A 19,839-nucleotide genomic window follows, 5' to 3' on the forward strand; every position below is an offset into this window, starting at 1 on the left:
TCATAAATCAATTTTTGAGGGAAAAATACATTTAATTTTTCCTATAAAAATATTAAGAACATAGCGTACTATTATAGTAATGCACAACAGAACATCTTAATTTTGGTTGGAATTTATTTGTAAACCATATAAAATATTCCTTCATCTGAATTTCTTGCTAAAAAGTTGCATACAATGTATTAATAAATGTTAATGGAATGATATACATGTACCAAAATATACGTACAAGGAATAATCAGGTAAAAATTGACAAACTATTTACAAATACATGTACAAAAACATTGATATCACACGGAATATTAGACAATGGAATGAAGTTTATATACTGACATTGCCTCACACAAACAGTTCCACAAGGTCCTTCAACAATATTACAGTATTGCTGTTGTAATATTTCAGTTGTTACAACCTCTTGAATGTTTTGTGTCTCTAAGAAAGTTTAGATATCTCATAGACATAATTTGATGCACATGCACAAGATAATAATGTGTAAGAATCCCAAAAAATCACATCACAAATGGCACTAATGAAAAACATACATCTCCATCAGATAATGGGATACACAACCAAAGAATTGCTAGGATGTAAATGTACAAATTCTCTAATAAACTTGATATGTTTATACGATATGTTAGTTGGTAAAAATGGAATAAAGAAATATGGAATGTACAAGTTTTATTTCCACATTGTTAAAAGTTGGACCTCTCTTTTGAATTCATTATTTCACTAAAACATATTGATCATAAACATTACTCTCCATATATACATACTGATTAGAGATATTTAAAAATGATATGCAAATACATATAGGACATAAAATGGCTGGGATCTGATCTTCGTACAAGTATATACACACTGTACATGTATTATTAAATATGATGCACTGGCTTGCACACTCTCTCACACACTTAAACACACATACTTCTCAAACATTCACTCCCCATATATCTGTTATACAAGTTCGCATTCTGGTACATTCACTTGGTTAAACATTGGACTAATATTACTCCGTAGACACACACATACATCCATAATAACGATGGGTACCAGTATTATCTGAGCACCAGTAAACTGATCACGGCCAAGGTCAGCGAGTAAATCCAATGGCTGACCCTGACTCCAGCAGCAGTGTTCAACACCCAGATAGTGTTTGGCAGCTTGTAAGGATTCACTCCGGAGTCGAAGCGCTGCGGACAATTATCAACTGTCAAAGGAACAAAAATAATATTCGTTAGGGAAACGATTCCTTCTGAAAAGTTCTACCAAAACCAATGGATTAAACATTTTAAAAATCTTCACCTGTGCTATTCTTTATGTTCTTATCAGATTTTATATGATTTCGACTGTAGTATTAGCTATGAAGAACCAAGACTCCATTTTAAGAAAATATAAATATATCTCTTGAAATATGAATGATTATTGCATGATAATTTTATTACTTGGTCAAAGTACCGTATATCAGGTTTTTTCCGCGTCATGTTTTTTCCGCGAATCAGAGCCTAGAAGGGTATATAAAATTTTACGCGAATCTAATTTTCACTATTTCAAAGTCACATTGTAAATATAATTTACAATTGTCTAAACCTGTGAGGAAAGTGGCGAAAAGTATCTAAATTGTCGCTCTTTGTAATGAAAAATTCGGACAATGAATCCATTTACACGTTTTCCTTAATGTGAAATAATTACCGACAATTATTTTCGGAGCCGCAAACAGTCATAAATAAATAGATCATGTACCGTTACATATACCAGTAGCTCAGGTATAATTAGACACCGGTTTATGCAAGGAAAGCGAACGTTTTAATTAGCTTGTCAATGGATTATTAAATAAACAACGAGGCATACAAATCTATTATCTGGTGCTTGTCCTCCGATCCCGCAATTTGTACCTCTAAGTAAACTAACTGAACACAGTTCACCGTACTTTTATTTACCTGTACACTTCATCAGGAAAGAGAGAACTCTATTACAAAAAGGAAACTTTGTATCAAATTTACGCTGATTTATTTTCCGCGATTCGGAAATCGTCGCGAACAAAGCGGAAATTGGATACACGCGGAAAAATCCTGATATACGGTACTATGCAATACACATAATAGTTTGTAGTGCAGCAAGTGTTGCAAAGATACAGACATAATCTAACCAACTCCAACCAATAAAACAATGTCACAATCAAAGTAAAATGCCTCAAAATTAATAGGGAGTGAACCTATTCAAGGCACACTGAAAGAATTGAATCTACATGTATTAAAGTAGTTTCGGAGATTATACAAAATCAATATAGGCCCACACTTACAGAGTCTTTCATTCTCAATCATTTCCAGCATCAGCCCCGTGCCAGCCATCTGATAGTCCAGAGCTTCCTGTTTCTTGTTACATCGGGCGTTCTGTGCTCGAGACATGTGTAATGTGGTCCAGCTAGCTCGCTCATACACCTGTGAGGTTAAAGGTCACAACATATTAATTAAAGGTCACAATGAACCAATTTTAGGGTCACACCAAATAATCAACACATTTATCATATTGTAACTACTCATAATTTAGATAACGAAGTTTCGAAATCTGTCTTTTATTCATAAAACTAGCTAAATTGTACCCAGCATCTGAAGCTGGAAATGGCGTCCTCTTCATCCCATGTGACAAGGTACGACTTGTAGTCCTCCATCCAGAAGCCAACACAGGTCAGCTCGTGGTCAGACACATCTGTGGACACAACAGAAAAGATCATTATAACTCTAAAGATGAAGACTCACTCAAATGAAGACGATCTGTAATGTCACTTTTACAGTAAAAATATAGTTAATACCCTGCAAAATAAGATGGATTCAAGAAATAATGAAGAAAGAAATTCTTTTTCTATAAACCTTTTTTCTTTTTTTTACTGTTAACCAACTTTTATATGCTTTCAAGAAGATTTTGCAATTGCAGTTTGTCAATGGTAAAATGCAAAGTAAAGTGGTCTAGAAAAGAAGTTGGTTTGTGGTATCTGACAATGAGTACCCACCATATTCTCCAATAGGTCTTCCCCTGTAGTCCACAGTTTCACAGTACTCAGCGTCCACAAAGATCTTGGTCAGATCGTTACTGCATGACTTCATCTCCGACACCACAATACGACAGTCCACCTGTACTCGAGGTTTCTGGGTCACACCACGGATTCTGGTCTGGTATTTCTCGTTCTCCTTATCAGCATGCTGCACAAAGTTGTAACGGCCTCCCACGGGACATGGGTAGGGAGTAGGGGGGTTTTCTGTTAAATACATGTAGTAAGAGAAATAAGCTTGAAAAATGCATGATTATATCAGGGAGAGTTGTGTCTAACACTGCTCACACGGATCATTTCTTATCATCAATACTTGAGGAATTAACTTACTCTTAAACTAGATGTTTATGAACTGTAGATAATAAATATCAATTATATAATGTAAACACACTAAATAGTATTTGTTCATAAAAAACTAGTGCCTATTATTAATAGGCAGTTTGTCCTTGCAAAATGTCCATAAAAACACTTACGAATAAGCACTTCATATTTCCAGTCTATGATGTCTCGGTTGAAGGTGAAGGACATCCAACTGCAGGCGTCACGGAACACGGTTTCCAGGTAATTGGCGTCCTTTAATTCTTTGTCCGAGAGACGGCGAGCTGGTTTACCTATCCAATACATCATCAAATGAGCTTCATTCATTCAAGCATTAAAGAATACATGTACTGTCTCTTCCATATATTGGTATCTCTTTACTAATGTTACATTGTCTATGACAATGCCAAGGTATGTCCGAGTACATACATGTAAACTTGTAAAGTTATGGATTAGTTACAGGACAAAAATAGTACACAGTATAATTGTCAGTGACAAACATTATGAGTTTCGAAAGTATTGATAATGCATTAGATGAGGACACATTAATCAATGAGAAAACATAGACTAATCCTAACAAACTTACCTATGCGGTATCTGACAATGCTGTGATGTCTTGGCACGATATCCATACACACAAAGTCCACTTCACTGGAAAACAAGATATATTTCTTTCTCAATGTTTTGAACATCTGGGATTCTTGTTATTTATTTATAATCTTATTTTTAAAAATTTTGGATAGATAATGCTTGATTCATCCTGAATGATATATATGTCATAATCTATCATAATTACAAAGCAATTAGCCAATTTATCAGTAGATTTTTATCATATACATGTATATCATGATACAATTCATCACACTATCATATCATTCACATCCCAAAACTTACCATTTTCCCACCGACAAAACATAACACAACTCACCATTTTCCAACCAACACTTTTGTCATCAAGTAGCGAGTTCCTAAAGTTTGCTGGCAGGAGTAAAAAGCATCCTGAAACTCAAACTCATTCAGCCCAGTGTTGAAATGGATGTGTGTTTCATTCACAGCCACATTGGACTTGAACTCTGGTCCCTGGGTGAACCACTTCCCAGCAATGTCTCTCGGCAGGTTACATCGGGGAATCATATATTGGGTGGGAGGAGCAACTGTCAAGGAAACGAAATTGACCTTGTTTTAAAAAATGTCTTTATTTTTAATATACTGTATGGAAAAAGATGAATTGCATTCAAAAAAAGTTTGAGAATGTTTCCTACAGCTTTTATTTGTAAATTGCAAACCTACTTTAAAAGAGACTTCAAAAGAAATTGACTTACTTCTGGTTAAAACTAATTTGAGTGGACCCCTGTAAACGCCACTCAAACTTGTGCAATCGGGGAAACGAGACATGACCCATCGGATCTGATTGTTGGCATCTTTCTGGTTCTTCAATGTCATCTATAAGATAAATCAAACAATGAAAGTTTGTTGGCTTGATGATTCTTCAACTACATGTACATGTGTATGAGGACAAAGTGTATTTCAATCTGGAAGAATTGCAGTAATTTTTTATCAGAATTTGGTAATAATTGTTAAAACAATACATGTATCAATTACCATGCACTTGAATTTTTCTCTGGTATCCTGTTCCACGGTGTCAGCAACAGCAGCATAGGTGTAGCCGATTCCACTCCTCACCGCAAACCACGAACCCATACACTGGTACCGAATCTCTAATTAACATATATTAAACTATTAGTGAAACATAGGTAATCATAGATTACTAAGCTCACCGAGACGGAGCATCACCATTATGAGACATCACCTTCATAAGACCACCTTTATCATTTTATATGAAAATCATATTTTATGATCTTGGATATTCATGGATTCTGTTTGGACAAAATATCGTATATCATCTGATAAATTTTTTTTATGATAATCATATGTTCATATGTTAATCAATACAATGATATAAAATTAAATATTGTATCATGTCATATTTATAATATATATCATATAAAACAATAAAATACCGTAATAAACAATAATGAGATATGATATTGTAATGTATGATATGACATTGTATTGTGTTATACCTTATTGTATTTGATCACATAATACAATATCATAAAATATAATACAATATAGTATTATATTACAATATCATATTACATAATACATCATAACATTGAAACATATTATATTGTATAATATAGTATGATATTGTATTGAATGACACTGAAACATATTTGATACATTATATGATATTATATTATATAATACAATATAATTTGATTCCAACATTGTATCTTATCAAATGATACAATATTATGTGATAAAGCAAAATATTATAAAATACATTATTATATTATACATATTGTATCATATGACACAATAATATATATTACAATATCATATAATACAATTTCATGTGATAAGATAATATATCATATAAACCAATATCATATCATACAATATCCTATGATACAATATTATATAATATTACAATATCATATAATACAATTTCATGTGATATAATTCTATATTACTGAAACCAATATCATATTATACAATATTGTATGATACAATATTATAGAATATACAATATTGTATCATAGAATACAATATAATATTTTGCAATATCTTATGTAATTGTATCATGTGATAAAATAATAAATTAAAAATACAATATAATATTATACAATATTGTATCATAATATACAATACTATACATAACAGTATCATGATACAATAACATATCATAAAATATCCAAAAAATTGATACAATATCATATCGTATGGTATAACTTTTTATAATATAACATATGATATCATATTGTATCATATCAAACAATATTGTTTCATATCATACAATACTATATCATAGGAATCATGTTATATCATTTATCAACAAACACATCTATCTATCGAGCTGGTTTGAGTGAGGTAGGAGATTTCTTTAGCATCCTTGATAATGGAGATCAGGCTCTGCATATAAAGCAACCTCTGCATTTAATTTATAATAAAGTTAAATCAACTATGCAAGCTATCATCTATAAAACATGTGACCTGTTCCAAAAAACTAAACCTCATCCAGCATCCGAAACCTATGGCTCAGATTCAGCATTCAAGCCCATCAGGTGCATTGGTATCATAACACCCATCATCCATGCAAGTTTGGTGAAGCTTGGACCAGTAATAACTAAGATATCATCATCAGAGGGCACTAGCAATTAAAACCTTAACTTCCTCCAGCATCCGCAACCTATGGCTCAGATTCAGCATCCATGCCTGTCAGGTGCATCTGTATCATAAGACACACCATCCATTCAAGTTTGGTAAAGTTAGGACCTGTAATAACTAAGATTTATTTTTTAGCATCCTTGATAATGGAGATCAAGCTCTGCATCTGAAGCTACCTCTGCGATTCATTCATATTACAGTTAAATAAACTATGCAAGTTTGATATAGTACTATCATCTATTAAACATGTGACCTGTTCCTAAAAACTTAACTTTATCCAGCATCCGAAACCAGACTCAGCATTCAAGCCTGTCAGGTGCATCAGTATCATAAGACACACCATCCATGGAAGTCTGGTGAAGTAAGGACAAGTAATAACTAAGATATCATCATCAGAGGGCACCTGTTTCAAAAACTTTATTTAACCAGCTCTTAAAACCTTAACCTCCTCCAGCATCCGAAACCTATTGCTCAGATTCAGCATTCAAGCTTGTCAGGTGCATCAGTATCATAAGACGCACCATCCATACAAGTTTGGTGAAGTAAGGACCAGTAGTAACTAAGATATAATCATCAGAGGGCACCTGCAACAAAAACTTTAACCAGCTCTAAAAACCTTAACCTCTTCCAGCATCCGAAACCTATTGCTCAGATTCAGCATTCAAGCTTGTCAGGTGCATCAATATCATAAGATGCATCATCCATACAAGTTTGGTGAAGTTAGGACCAGTAGTAACTTAGATATTGCTATCAATGGGCACCCACAACAAAAACTTTAACCTGCTCCAAAAACCTTAACCTCCTCCAGCATCCGAAACCTATAGCTCAGATTCAGCACTCAAGCCTGTCTGGTGCATCAGTATCATAAGGCACACCATCCATGCAAGTTTGGTGATGTACAGACCAGCAGTAACTAGGATATTGCTATAAAAGGGCACCTGCAACAAAAACTTTAACCTGGTCCAACAACCTTAACCTCCTCCAGCATCTGAAATTTAGGACCCAGATTCAGCATCCAAGTCTTTCAAGTCCATAAGTAGGTCCAGATGCATCACCCATGCAAGTTTGGTGAAGATAGGACAAGTAATAGCTTAGATACAGGACCTGCAACAAAAACTTTAACCAAGTCCGGACGCCGACGCCGACGCCGACGCCGACGCCGACGCCGACGCCGAGGGTATAGCATAAGCTCTCCTTGACTTCGTCTCGGTGAGCTAAAAATACAAATCATTATAATCAGCAACAAAAACAAACTATCAGCAACAATCAAACCACACATCTTACACAAATGTCACGTTTCAGTCACTGAAAATATTGAGAAATTATTCATGATTTTGTATAAAAAGTACCTTTAAGTATATATGTAATTAAGATGAGATCATTTTTTCAATTTCAAAGCTTAGAACTCTTATATGTTTTATTTTGAAAAAAGATAAAAATCATTGCCATATTCAACTTCTCATGAACCTATTTTTGTAAAGTTGCCAACATGACATACGTTCATTTTTTGACGTCGACACATCAAGGCACTTCCGATACGTCATGACAAACACCTCGTTGTCGACATATTGAGATCCAGGTTCTTGGCAAGCTTTGATCTGGCTGTCTGGGTGGTTACAGATACCTCCACCTCCGGTATCCACTTCATAGGAAAACTGATACACCCCCTCAAATGTTGTTACACAGTTAATCTTCTCTAGGGATTGTTCTGGAAAATACAAATATAATGTGAGTTGACAAATTGAAGATAATTGTACTATACTTTTTTTTCATATAAATGATAAAAATTGCAATAAAATCAATTTATGGTCTATTGGAATTTGAACCCTGACTGTGGAGCCATTGACCACTTTCTAATCCAGCAGGGCACAGTTGCTCAATGAATAATCGCAAAAATGGATCATTTTAACAGATCTACTTTCGATATCATTGTTTTCTTCGTACATCCTTCATACATATATACAGTTCATGGCGCTTGTATTCATTTTACTTGTTTGCATAGGTAATGGTCACAATAGTCAAATTAATCTGCATAGAATGGCTTAATACACTTACTGAACATGGTGAAAGTGACATCAATGCTGGGAAGCCCGTACCAAGGGTTCATCGACTTACAGGAATCGTTCAGCGAAATCTGGCTCCCAGACCGCGCTGTTATACAGTCCTCTGTTTAAAGACATACAATCACAATCAGTGTTGACTCTTCAACATTTGAAATTCTGTTTTTATTCAAACTTGCCCTAAAACTGAGTCACAAACTGACATTGCCAATCTACATTCATGGTGCATATCATGAAACTGATTTGTACTAAGAGTTTTTAGAAACTTAACTTTTTTTAGTTTAATTATCACTCTTGTTTACAGTATTTAGTCTGTTGATATTATTCATACCTTGTCTATATTGTAGAATGTTTGGAGTTCTCCACAAGACATCGACACACATGTAGCATGTGTTCAAATTAGTCCCTCCCCTGCAATAAAACAGAACATAAAGTCATTTTCACAGGCTCTTTTCTGAAAAATCAAAAAATTTATTTTAGGATATATTATTAAACATCTACATTAAACAGTTTCACCTAGAGAAATGTATACATGATAAATACAAAAGATCTGACATTTACTTAGTATGTAAACTCTAATTTCATGTGTAATTCATGATGTTAAGCACACCTTAACCAACAAAAAATAAAGTTAATGCCACATTAATTACCAACTTCACACAATAATTTTATTGTTTAAAGAATACCGAAATTTTTTTGACATCATTTGTCAACTAGGCTACTGAAAAAGTTATTGATTCAATAATCATTTTCTGCATGAAGTCTTACGTTTTGATCATAAGCATAGTCACATTGTTTCCGTCTTGCTGAAGCCCGGGGTTGGAGTGGATGAAAATGTCCACACACTCTAGCTGTGTGTCATCCTCATTACTGTCCCACTTGTCGGCGTTGACCAGAGTTTTGATGTCTGTACCCGATTCTCGACTGTACCAGTCACCGTGAAAGTAGGCTGGGATGTTGCACGACCCCCACACTGCAGTAAAAAAAAAATAATTATTCAATACAGGTAATTTATTTTATAATTATTGATTAAGAACTCTTGAATCTATATCAGAATATCAAAAACTTTTAAATGGTTTCATATTCATTTAACAGTTTTTTGTTTTATAAAGAGAAAGATATTTTAAAAATAAACATTTAACAGAATAAATAATTGAAAACTCTGTATCTTTAAACTTCACACCCACTTTAAAATTATAAAACTCCATAAGAATTAAATCTGTATTAGTTCCCGTCATTCATTCAGAGAGAAAAAGCTAAATAATGTTTCAATGAAGGTATCTTGGATATTTTTCCTTTCATTGATTTCAATTGCATTTTTTTTCACAGTAGGTATAACATTATATATAATGGTCAAAAGGTGCTGCATAAATATCTTGGACAGGCAATTTAGTATTATCGAGAGTACAAAAAGGGGGAGCCGGTACTTTTTACAAAAAATTAAATTTAAAACTTTTTATTAACCCGTAAATACACATTTACAGAAACAATAATTTGGTAATTAGTTTGATTCCCCAGTAGACCAAACACTTCTTTGGGATCAGTCTTTCAAATTCAAGTTTACTTAAAAAAAACTTTTTTCAGAATCTGCAGATTTAAAAAATTTAAAACCATTTTTGCTTTTTAAAACATCATATTTGATAAACTACATATCAAACTGGCTAATAACATCCAACTAAATGATTTGTCTCAACCTATATCAGAAAAAAATTGAAAATTTATTACACCTGAGTCATTTCCGGGGTTGATTTTTTACTTAACTAAATTTACGTCAAATTTCTGAAGTGTTTATTAAACATACTTGCTACTTTTTATTTCTCTTTTATAAAAAAAAAATTGGGGATTAAATAAGTTGTGAATAATTGTACTTACCCATCACAGGTAGGAAAAATAACAATAACACTCGGGCAGTTTGCAACACCGCCATTTTTCTTCGCAGGTAAAAATTTGTCTTGCTCATTGAAGCGTTTTTTACTATCTTGCGTAAACAAGCGTCTGAACGACAGAGACTAGAATATTGGAACTCCAACTTCCTGTCAAAATGGTACGTCTAACGTTTTTGACACACTTTTGTTTATAAACGTTTACTATTTAGTTTTACAGCATATATCTTGGTTGAATCGTACAGTAAACATGGTATGATAATTGCACTGACAAAAAAAATCTGAGAACATTATTCTAACCATTCTGACATATGAATAAATTTGATAGTCATCATAGTGTTGTTATTTTCAAAATAACATCAGCAGGTCCAGTACAATCTCCAGATTTACCTATATAGCTTGAATAAGCTAAATAGCTTTATTAAGCTATTCAGAATAGCTTCATTTAGCTATTTTGTCATACAATTTTCTGAAATGTGTAATTTTTTCAGTATGTACAGTCGTTTGACCAGTTCCGAATTTTGACCAGTTCCGAATAGTTCATTAGTTAAATAGCAAAAAATTAATGAAATAAAATATGGAGGAAAAAATCAATACCTTTAATATAAACATGTATTAATGCTTGTTTGAATTCTGCTGTAGTTTCATTTTTTGCGGTCATGCATGTATTTGATATCGGTCTTAGATTAGTCGACCTACTTTCGCTTTGTAATAAATCCAGGTCATTGCAACGCTAATATGCACGTAAAATCGTCTGTCGGTGCCTTAAATTTTTACTTGTAACACGATTTCTTTTTTTAAATGTAGGTTTAGTATGTATTCTAACATACCCCAAAGCAAACACGATAAAAAATAAAATAAAAACGCAAGTGGAAGCAGGTTAATGTCGTATCGCCCCAAAGCCAAAGCGCCCCATGCACGAGCGCCCCAAATTTTTTTTGGAGCGCCACAATTACGTTTCATGAGCGCCCAAAATGTATTCACGAGCGCCCCAAAGTAAAATTATTTTTACAACTTACATCTTAGATAATTTGCACGAACGCCCCAAAATTAGATTTTCCAAGATTGTACTAAAATCGGGAACGTTTTCACGAACGCCCCAAAATGGTTTTCCTGATTATGGCTTAAAATCTTCGAAGAATCTCAATGAACACATTCTTGATATCATTTTCCGAGCGCCCAAAAAATGTGATGCCTCGATTTTGCATAGAATCTTGTTGGATTTTTTTTTTTACGAGCGCCCAAAGTTGCCTACGATTTGTTAAAAACTATATTATGATTAGGATATCATTTTCACGAGCGCCCCAAAATAAGTTTACCTAAGTTTGCTCTCAAATCAGCATTCTATGTTGCTATAAAGTTAATATCTGACTACATGTGTTATAATTATTTGAAACCCAATTTTGCTTTCAAATGTATGTTGGAGAATCGCAATTTTACGTAAAATATGCATCATTTACACGAACGCCCCAAAATGAGATTGCCGCGGTTCTATATTGAACTAAAATGAACGTTGGTGTATGACTCCCCAAGTTTGGATTAATTTCATGAGCGCCCCAAAATGGTTTTGCTTCTAAGTCTTAATTAACCTTCGATGGATTCTCATTAAACATACACCTTATTATCACAAGCGCCCCAAAATACATAGGAATTTTTTTAATAATGTCGGATATAATCCAACACTAGTACTGTAATGTCAAATTTAGACTATATTGATCCTCAACTGTCAAATTTTCCGCGCAAACCTCTAAATATTTCCTTGAAGCTTACATTTACAGTCAATCATTATTTATAAAATTTTTAAAAAACCACAATGCGTAATATGTGTATTTTATATACAGGTCCAATGGGCCGCGGGTGTGTCATTATTTATTTTGTATTACATATATGTAATGTTTTATAACATTAGCTTTCGAAGAGTAATAGAAGGGGATATTCGGAAACATTAAAAGGTGTCAAGGGAGGGGGTATCCTCACGGTATCAGGAGAAAACGTACCCAGACACGCGGGAGACGTTGGCTTCGTCGCGTACCCCTTTGATTAGATGTGTGTATTCCATGTACTATTGTACACTGTGTGTATTGTATGTATACATTGATTGTATTCGGTATCACCAAAAGGAATAAGCGAAAGCGACTTTGGGGCGCTCGTACGTAAAAAAAATTAATCATGAAAAAAAACACATTTGGGGCGCTCGTGAAATATAATTGGGGCGCTCGTGAAACATACTTGGGGCACACCAAGAAAAAATTGGGGCGCTCGTGCATGGGGCGCTTTGGCTTTGGGGCGAAGTGACCAGCACCCGTGGAAGCAGAATTTTATTGAGCCGTTATTTAAAGAGTTCCGAATACCCAATTTGTTTCCCTCTGTTTTAGGATTTAATGAAGGGATTGATTAAAACAAATAATTCTGGAATTCATTAAATGTCTTTCTCCGTCTTAGATAAATCATATTGTACCACAATGATGATAAGTGGAGAGGCTGCGACTGTATTCCGACAAGATGTTAGAAACCAGGCTAAATTATTGTTACGGTGATTTTGTCTGTCATTTCCGTGCAAATCAAACTGTCTTGTTAAGAAAATACCAATAACTGAGATGTTTGCATTAAACCTGTTATTCAACAGGTTCAATCAATAGTTTTAGGGCCGAAACCTTTTTTATCTACATTCCATATGTATAGAAACAGTTATGTTATTCGGAACCCATCGGCTTATTCGCAACTGGTAAAATGGCTTCCCACGTAATTTGTAAGAATAAAATTTTATTTAAAAAATATTAAATGCAGTAATATTGCATTTATATCAGCAGGGATATGGTGTATATCGGCCAAAAAATCAGATCTAAAAATAACACCCAGGAACATTTACAGCACCTCCAAATATGTACCCTATTCGGAACTGGTCAAACGACTGCATAGAAAATCGCACTTTAGTGCAGTGATAATTTTCAACTTTGAACTGTTCTATAAACAATGCATGTAAAGATTACTCAAAAGTTTGCGTCTCCTTAAGAGACTTTGCACTAAAAGTTTTGGGGCAACTGATTCATGACCACACAGTTACTTCTTGAATGAAATATAAAGGAGGTCAGTTATGGTAAACAAGATAATTGATTGGTAATAATTTATCACAATGAGAAGAAATCATACTTATCCACGCCTCATTCAACACAAAGTGGTGAACAGTTACCCTAACAATGGAAATGTATTTTTTGCTTAAAAGTGTTTAAAAGCTGCAGTGTTAAAACTATCTTGCATTTGGGTCAAGTTTATAATGGTCACTGGCGCAAATATGAGTAGCAAGTTAATTGCGATTTTTCGTCCATTTCTTACAATTAATATTTTCTTCAAAAACTGCATATAAATAGCTTTATTAAGCTAATTTGAATAGCTTTATAAAGCAATATAGCTTTTTCAAGCTATATAGCTAAATCTGGAGATTGTACTGGACCTGATCAGAACAGTTCTGGTTCGACTCTCAGTTGTTTTCCCACTGTTTGTAATAAACATACGTTCAGACAAATTACAGATGATTACAATGCTCTAGCTGTCGTAACTGCCTTACAAAATTGTAGCAGTGTGAAAGTTTTCACAGGAGTTTGAATTTTTTTCAATAAAGCCAAAAAACTTACTTTATTGACTGACCCATGAGCTTAGAAAAAATAATCTTACCGTGACCAGGCTACACTCAGGTCACAGTAAGAATTCGTCCCATATGCTTGCAATGTAGCAGCCGCAAAGCGGATTAGCTTTGCATCCATTTTAAGTCTGTTAAAAATAATCTTCAAATAATTTTCAATTGTGATGTTAAAAGTGGCAGCAATTTCGTTGCAAAAACAGTTAATGTGGTAATATGGGGTTATAAAAGAGCAAAGCTCATGAATCAGTCAATAAAGTAAGTTTTTGGGTTTTTTATTGATAAAAATTCGAACTCCCGTGAAGTGTTTTAAATAACCAAGACAGTCTGGTTGATCCTTCTCCTCTATAGAGATTCACCTTAGCTTGATATTTGACTGATGCCTTCACTTAAGGTATTCAATGTATAATGAATGGATATTGAACAATTTTGAATCATTTTAAACTAGTTAGATATGTATTGCTAGATAACAATGAAAGTGAAATGAACCAAATTTACATGACTGACAACATATAAGAAGCCAGTCATTTTGCACCTTAAATTTTTTTAAAAGAGTTATCTCCCCTTGGTGAAAAAAAAAATTTAATTTTGTCAAAATATCTGCGGTAAATGATTCATTATATTTCATATTTCAATAAAAAGAAAGTTTATGCATGTATTAACCAAGAGAGTTTAACAAATTTTAAGTTACTTTTTACAATATCTTGATAAAACATACGTTGCCCATAGACTTCAATGCAAAATTCAAGGTGTAATTAGTTGGACCATAATCAAAATTTTGATAATTCCTTTGGTGGAGTATTTTTATTTGATAACACCTTCAAAATGATATCATGATTAAGAATATCGGACCATTCATTTATTAGGTACAAAATGTGGTCGTTATACATCGAATACCTTAATCTTTGGACAGTCTTTCATAATCATTTTTCTGAATTTCTGCTCCATTATCCATTTTCGATAGCTTGTTGTGGTTTAAATTGAAATATTCATTTGCCTTGCTTGCTTCAATTTTGCAATTCATTTTTCTTTTTGCCATGTATATTAGAAGGCCAATTAGTCCTTTGAGAGCGAAGCTCACCCTATTAGTAACATGTACAGAAGAATAATAGCTATTGAAGAGATTACAAAGTATACCATATGAACTTGAAAATTGTGTTTCAAGATGGCAGTCCCTACTCTTTACTGGCATTTTGAATATCGTGCAATGGAATCTTGGCAAAAGAGTCATGTTCATATCTGATTAAAATCAATCACTTCATTGACTTCAAAGATACTGTCTGAGCATGTGATCATTAGCATGATGAATATATCATTATAAATAGATAGGCAGATCCAACTGTTTATGTTTCAAATGAATCTATAGATGCCAACTGATAATGAAAATGTGATTGTGTTATTTGTATCACCCTCAAAATGGTCACACCTTCAAACATATATTTTGTTAAATGTTTTAGGCTGAGAGAAAGTCACAAAACAAGTACTACCCCCCTGACTGGGACCCCAGCAAGGGCTCGGTCAACAAACATTTTGGTCAACACCCCCTCCGTGACAGAGCAAAGAAGATTTCACAGGGCATTCTTGTCATCAGGTGAGTTCTTTTTAACTCTATATAAGAAAATGTAACTTTAATATTTTAATCTTCATTCTGATTCAACAAGGGCTAAAGTTAAAGTACTGGTACAAACTTTCATCATTAGATAAAGAATACCAATGCATTCCTTTAACACTTGTTAGCACTTTTACAAATGTGAGTGTTAATTCAGATGCTTTTATTATCTTTCAGATTTGAAATGCCCTACAACATCTGGTGCGGGGGCTGCAACAGTCACATAGGAATGGGGGTGCGATACAATGCAGAGAAGAAGAAAGTTGGAAATTACTATTCCACTCCAATCTGGCAATTCCGAATGAAATGTCATCTATGTGATAATTATTTTGAAATCCAAACAGATCCACAGGTAGGATTTTATTGTCCATTGGTAAATTTACTGACAATCAGCTATTTGAATAAGGGGTGTAATGTTTATGAATTAATAATTCATTACCACAAATGCATGTACCATGCAATGATAGGTAGTACTGTAGCATTACATGGAAAGAATTATATAGAGATGTGTAGTAGACTTGCACTTCGATAGTTTTGCCTCTCAGCACTAAATATAAATGATGAAATTTCTCAAGTAGAAACATAATAAGATTATGAAGTTTTAGGGAAGGGAATATAGAAATATTTTTCCATCTGTCTTTCTGTTCTGCCAATATTGTGTCAAGCCCATACCTTTTGGGAAAACAGAAAAAAAAAACAAACCTAGAGTGTGTCTTGACCTTGACCCAAGGTTAAGGTCACATTGATATTCAACATGTCATTCATCCACAAAAGAGCCCCAATTTTGGTATTGGTTCCTTTTAAACTGCCTTGGTGACATCTTTAGTCTATATATTCTGTTAAACCACTCTATGGTGATGATTCTGACCTTCAGAATACTTGCCTACGGGGTTATAAACTCTGATTCCAGCCTCTGATTCTGTTTTAGCACCATGACTATGTAATCACTAGTGGAGCCAGGAGGAAAGAACAAAGATGGAAGCCTGAAGAAAATGAACAAATTGCAACAGAAGGTAGGTGAAGGTATTCAACTGTGGCTCTGTAGGCTTGCTTTGTTGTGGATGTTGTAAAAGATTATCTTCATTTACATCATTAATGATGTTGCAAAGTTCTTGAGAACTTTATGTTATTTCTATCAACAGCTCCAATAGAGCTAATGTGTGTTGACTTACTTTCAAGATTACTTTGTTGCTAAATTGAGGTTTATTGAAATACATGTAATATATTGCAAACCAGAAAAAAAATTTACCATTTCTATATTCTTATGTTTCAAATAACTGGTGTATGTGTCCAAAATAAACTGCTTTTTAATATTAAGTTCAGTGCTAATTGATGTGACTTTTTAAAGAGAAATTCACTTAGTAATTACTGAGATGGATATGGATATTACTGCAGATGATTCCAACTAGAACCATTTTAACAAGACCTTGGAATTTCAGTAGGACATAACTATCTATTTCTTGCATCAAAACAAGTTAAAGATGATGCTGGTTTCAAGCTAATTATGCACTAATTGCATAGTCTCTCAAAAGCCACACGAATCTTGTTGATTTCAAAGAGCTATGGCTGAGGGGCTATCAATGAAATAGATAAGCTTACATCACATTGCTGTTTGACACAACTACCCAATGTTCAAGCAATTAGACCTTCTTAAAAGGGTTCTAAAATGCGGTTCAATCTTCACTACTTTTTTCCTGATCATTTAGTTGCCTCATATTATGCTTTGCAGTTTAAGTAAAACTGATTTTTAAAAAACTGATTTTCAGACAAAGCAGTTATAAAGAAGATGGCCAATGACCCGATGTTTAAATTGGAGCACACAAGTGATGATGTCAAGAAATCCTCCAGCGTCCAGCTCAGCGTCGGTCAGTTAGAGAAGAAGAGGAGTGAATTTCAGGATGACTATAGTCTCAACAAGCTGGCCAGGAGTAAATTCAGGGTAACAAGTCAAGCACCCATCATTTCATCAGTTTTATTATGTTTTATTTCTTGTAGCTCAGGTAAATGTCAGGAGATATTAAAGTTTAATTGCTTGGATCCAAAGATATCTGTAAATTGCCACTTGTTTCTGTAAAAAAGGAAAAGAGAAGAAAAGTTTTAAATGAGATACAGTGTATTAAGCATCCTTTTACAACTTAATTTCTTTTGCAAGGGGGCATTATGATTTATGGTTGACAAACCTTTGTGCATTATTTTAGGAAGAAAAGAAAGCCCAAAAGAAGACACAGATGGAGGATAAGGAACTGCTACAGAAATCCTCCCTCAATATCAGCCTGTTGCCAAAGTCAGAGGAGGACACCAAACTGGCCTCACTCCTGAAGTACAAGTCCTTGGAGAGTATGTATTATTGTATCATAATAAAATCAGATGTATCACAATTTATCAAGACCAATGAAAAAATGATAAACTGCATATGTTATGTAAATTTTTTAATCAAAGCATACACAAACCAGAGATATTGTTGAAGAAATGATTACAAACTGTATTGTCTTGCAAATTCGTGGTGTATGATAAATTTATTTACATTAATACTATTTAACACTGAAATATTTTCAACACTACCAGAAACTGACATGTATAAATTTTTACATTATATATACAGATATTTGTTTTTGTTAGGCAAACCGCTATCTGATATTATAGTGTATTGCCTCTGTTTCCTTTTTTTATAAAAAAAAAATCCATCATTTTTTAATTGAAAAATTGTAAAACAATTCAATTCAATTCAATTTCAATTCAGTTTCTTTATTAACCAATTAAAAGTTGCACATCTGAAGCGGTTATTAAGGGCCAATGTCTTCTGTGCAGAAATGAGATTAGATCACTAAAATTGTATTTTATGTTTCAAACTACAGCTTATGATGAGAAACAAGCAGAGAGGAGGAGAGAGATTGAGTCTCAGACTATCTTCCAGCAATCATCCAACAAAGGAAAAGATCTTGTGAGGCACAAACTTGCGGCTTCTAACAGCAAAAATCTTGGGTTTACGACTGAAGCAATAAATTTCAAAACTCTAAAGGAGACTCAAAGATTGCTTGGAATACAGCGGCGAAATAAAAAGAATGCTCTTAGTAAACAGCAATCTTTAAAAACACAAACTCTCAACAAAAACAGTGATTGTCAAGAGAGACTGACAGCTGACAAAGGCAGTGTTAGAGACAGTGATTGTCAAGCACCTGACAGTGATATGAACAGTGATTGTCCGTCAAAGCTTGACACTGGCAGAGACAGCACCAGTGAGAGAGACTCTAGTACAGGTCTATCCAGCAGTGAAGATGTTAAAACCACGGGGGCCTCAAACATGGATCAGTCTACAGACTCTTTAGACATATCGACAAATGTATCAACCTGTTCCATCAATACATCTAGTCTCAGTCTTGTTGGAGTATACCAGAATAGTGATTCGGAATGTGATTCCACATAAAATTATGAAAGTTTTATATTGTCTTTTATCTTGTTGTTTGTTTTATAGACGGTATATTGGAACTAAATATATATACATATGAGAAACTCAGGTGACTCATTATGCAATTAATGCTGTCCTTTCACACCATCATCAAACATATCTTATACTGTGCATTACAGCTGAATAATGCTAGCTTTTTCTCAGACCCACCATGCAAACCTTGACCAAATTTAATTTGGATATTTTAGATTATTGATTGAAGTAATGGTGATATTACAGATTTCGGAAAGCATTACTTTTATTTCATGCTTGATTCAGCAGTAAATATATTTCAAAATACTCTATTATTAATTACTGGTAATGCACCGGACAGTGTTGTGTAGATCATAGAACATCATTTTGAGCACGGCAACTTAGTGATCTCATTGACAAACAATTCTATTTTACTGAGTTTTATTCATTGAACAGTTGAGAAAAAAACAAGTAGTGATTGGCCCAGTGATCATGCATGGTTTAATTGAACTTGAAGTAAAATTGATAAAAGCCCATAGTGGGATTCAAACTCATGACTTACAGATTTTCAACCCACTTCGCTACACTGTTTGGTAACAATTTTGGGAAAGAACAAAATATGAAAAATTCTTGATTTTTA

The 19,839-nt window shown here is 33.7% G+C and overlaps 2 protein-coding genes and 1 long non-coding RNA gene across 5 annotated transcripts; 1 reads left to right on the forward strand and 2 right to left on the reverse strand.

Annotated features, from left to right (window-relative positions):
* Positions 1-96: 96 nt before the first annotated feature.
* LOC105339911 (uncharacterized) lies at positions 97-10,653 on the reverse strand. The gene is made up of 14 exons (XM_011445694.4): positions 10,525-10,653; positions 9,421-9,625; positions 8,984-9,063; positions 8,648-8,758; positions 8,091-8,300; positions 4,964-5,079; positions 4,684-4,804; positions 4,290-4,515; positions 3,948-4,012; positions 3,517-3,654; positions 3,005-3,250; positions 2,597-2,703; positions 2,297-2,435; positions 97-1,204 (listed from the first exon to the last, which is right to left on the reverse strand). The coding sequence occupies exons 1-14, from the start codon at positions 10,610-10,612 to the stop codon at positions 1,053-1,055; spliced, it is 2,004 nt and encodes a 667-aa protein (XP_011443996.3). The 5' UTR covers positions 10,613-10,653; the 3' UTR covers positions 97-1,052.
* LOC105339910 (coiled-coil domain-containing protein 130 homolog) lies at positions 9,525-19,221 on the forward strand. Of its 3 annotated transcripts, none has more exons than XM_066069485.1 (7): positions 9,525-9,658; positions 15,630-15,763; positions 15,959-16,133; positions 16,710-16,794; positions 17,548-17,720; positions 17,980-18,118; positions 18,637-19,221. In XM_066069485.1, exons 3-7 carry the CDS (start codon positions 15,966-15,968, stop codon positions 19,203-19,205), a joined length of 1,134 nt encoding a protein of 377 aa, XP_065925557.1. In that variant the 5' UTR covers positions 9,525-9,658; positions 15,630-15,763; positions 15,959-15,965; the 3' UTR covers positions 19,206-19,221. The 3 variants fall into 3 exon arrangements, with proteins under 3 accessions (XP_065925557.1, XP_011443995.3, XP_065925556.1); XM_011445693.4 differs by lacking the exon at positions 9,525-9,658 and adding an exon at positions 10,616-10,696; XM_066069484.1 differs by lacking the exon at positions 9,525-9,658 and adding an exon at positions 14,342-14,430.
* Positions 17,575-18,097, reverse strand: LOC136270796 (uncharacterized). The gene is made up of 2 exons (XR_010708656.1): positions 17,962-18,097; positions 17,575-17,849 (listed from the first exon to the last, which is right to left on the reverse strand). It is a non-coding gene; the product is annotated as an uncharacterized lncRNA (long non-coding RNA).
* Positions 19,222-19,839: the final 618 nt, after the last annotated feature.

The sequence above is a fragment of the Magallana gigas genome, chromosome 8, assembly GCF_963853765.1.
Source record: "Magallana gigas chromosome 8, xbMagGiga1.1, whole genome shotgun sequence".
NCBI lineage: Eukaryota > Metazoa > Mollusca > Bivalvia > Ostreida > Ostreidae > Magallana > Magallana gigas.

Coding starts and splice junctions, on each gene's coding strand:
- LOC105339911 (XM_011445694.4), bottom strand. CDS start 10,612: ATGAGCAAGACAAATTTTTACCTGCGAAGAAAAATGGCGGTGTTGCAA. Junction 4,805..4,963: donor GAGAAAAATTCAAGTGCATG/GTAATTGATACA, acceptor TTTATCTTATAG/ATGACATTGAAGAACCAGAA. Junction 2,436..2,596: donor TTTCCAGCTTCAGATGCTGG/GTACAATTTAGC, acceptor TTAACCTCACAG/GTGTATGAGCGAGCTAGCTG.
- LOC105339910 (XM_011445693.4), top strand. Junction 17,721..17,979: donor TGGCCAGGAGTAAATTCAGG/GTAACAAGTCAA, acceptor GCATTATTTTAG/GAAGAAAAGAAAGCCCAAAA. Junction 18,119..18,636: donor GAAGTACAAGTCCTTGGAGA/GTATGTATTATT, acceptor TTCAAACTACAG/CTTATGATGAGAAACAAGCA.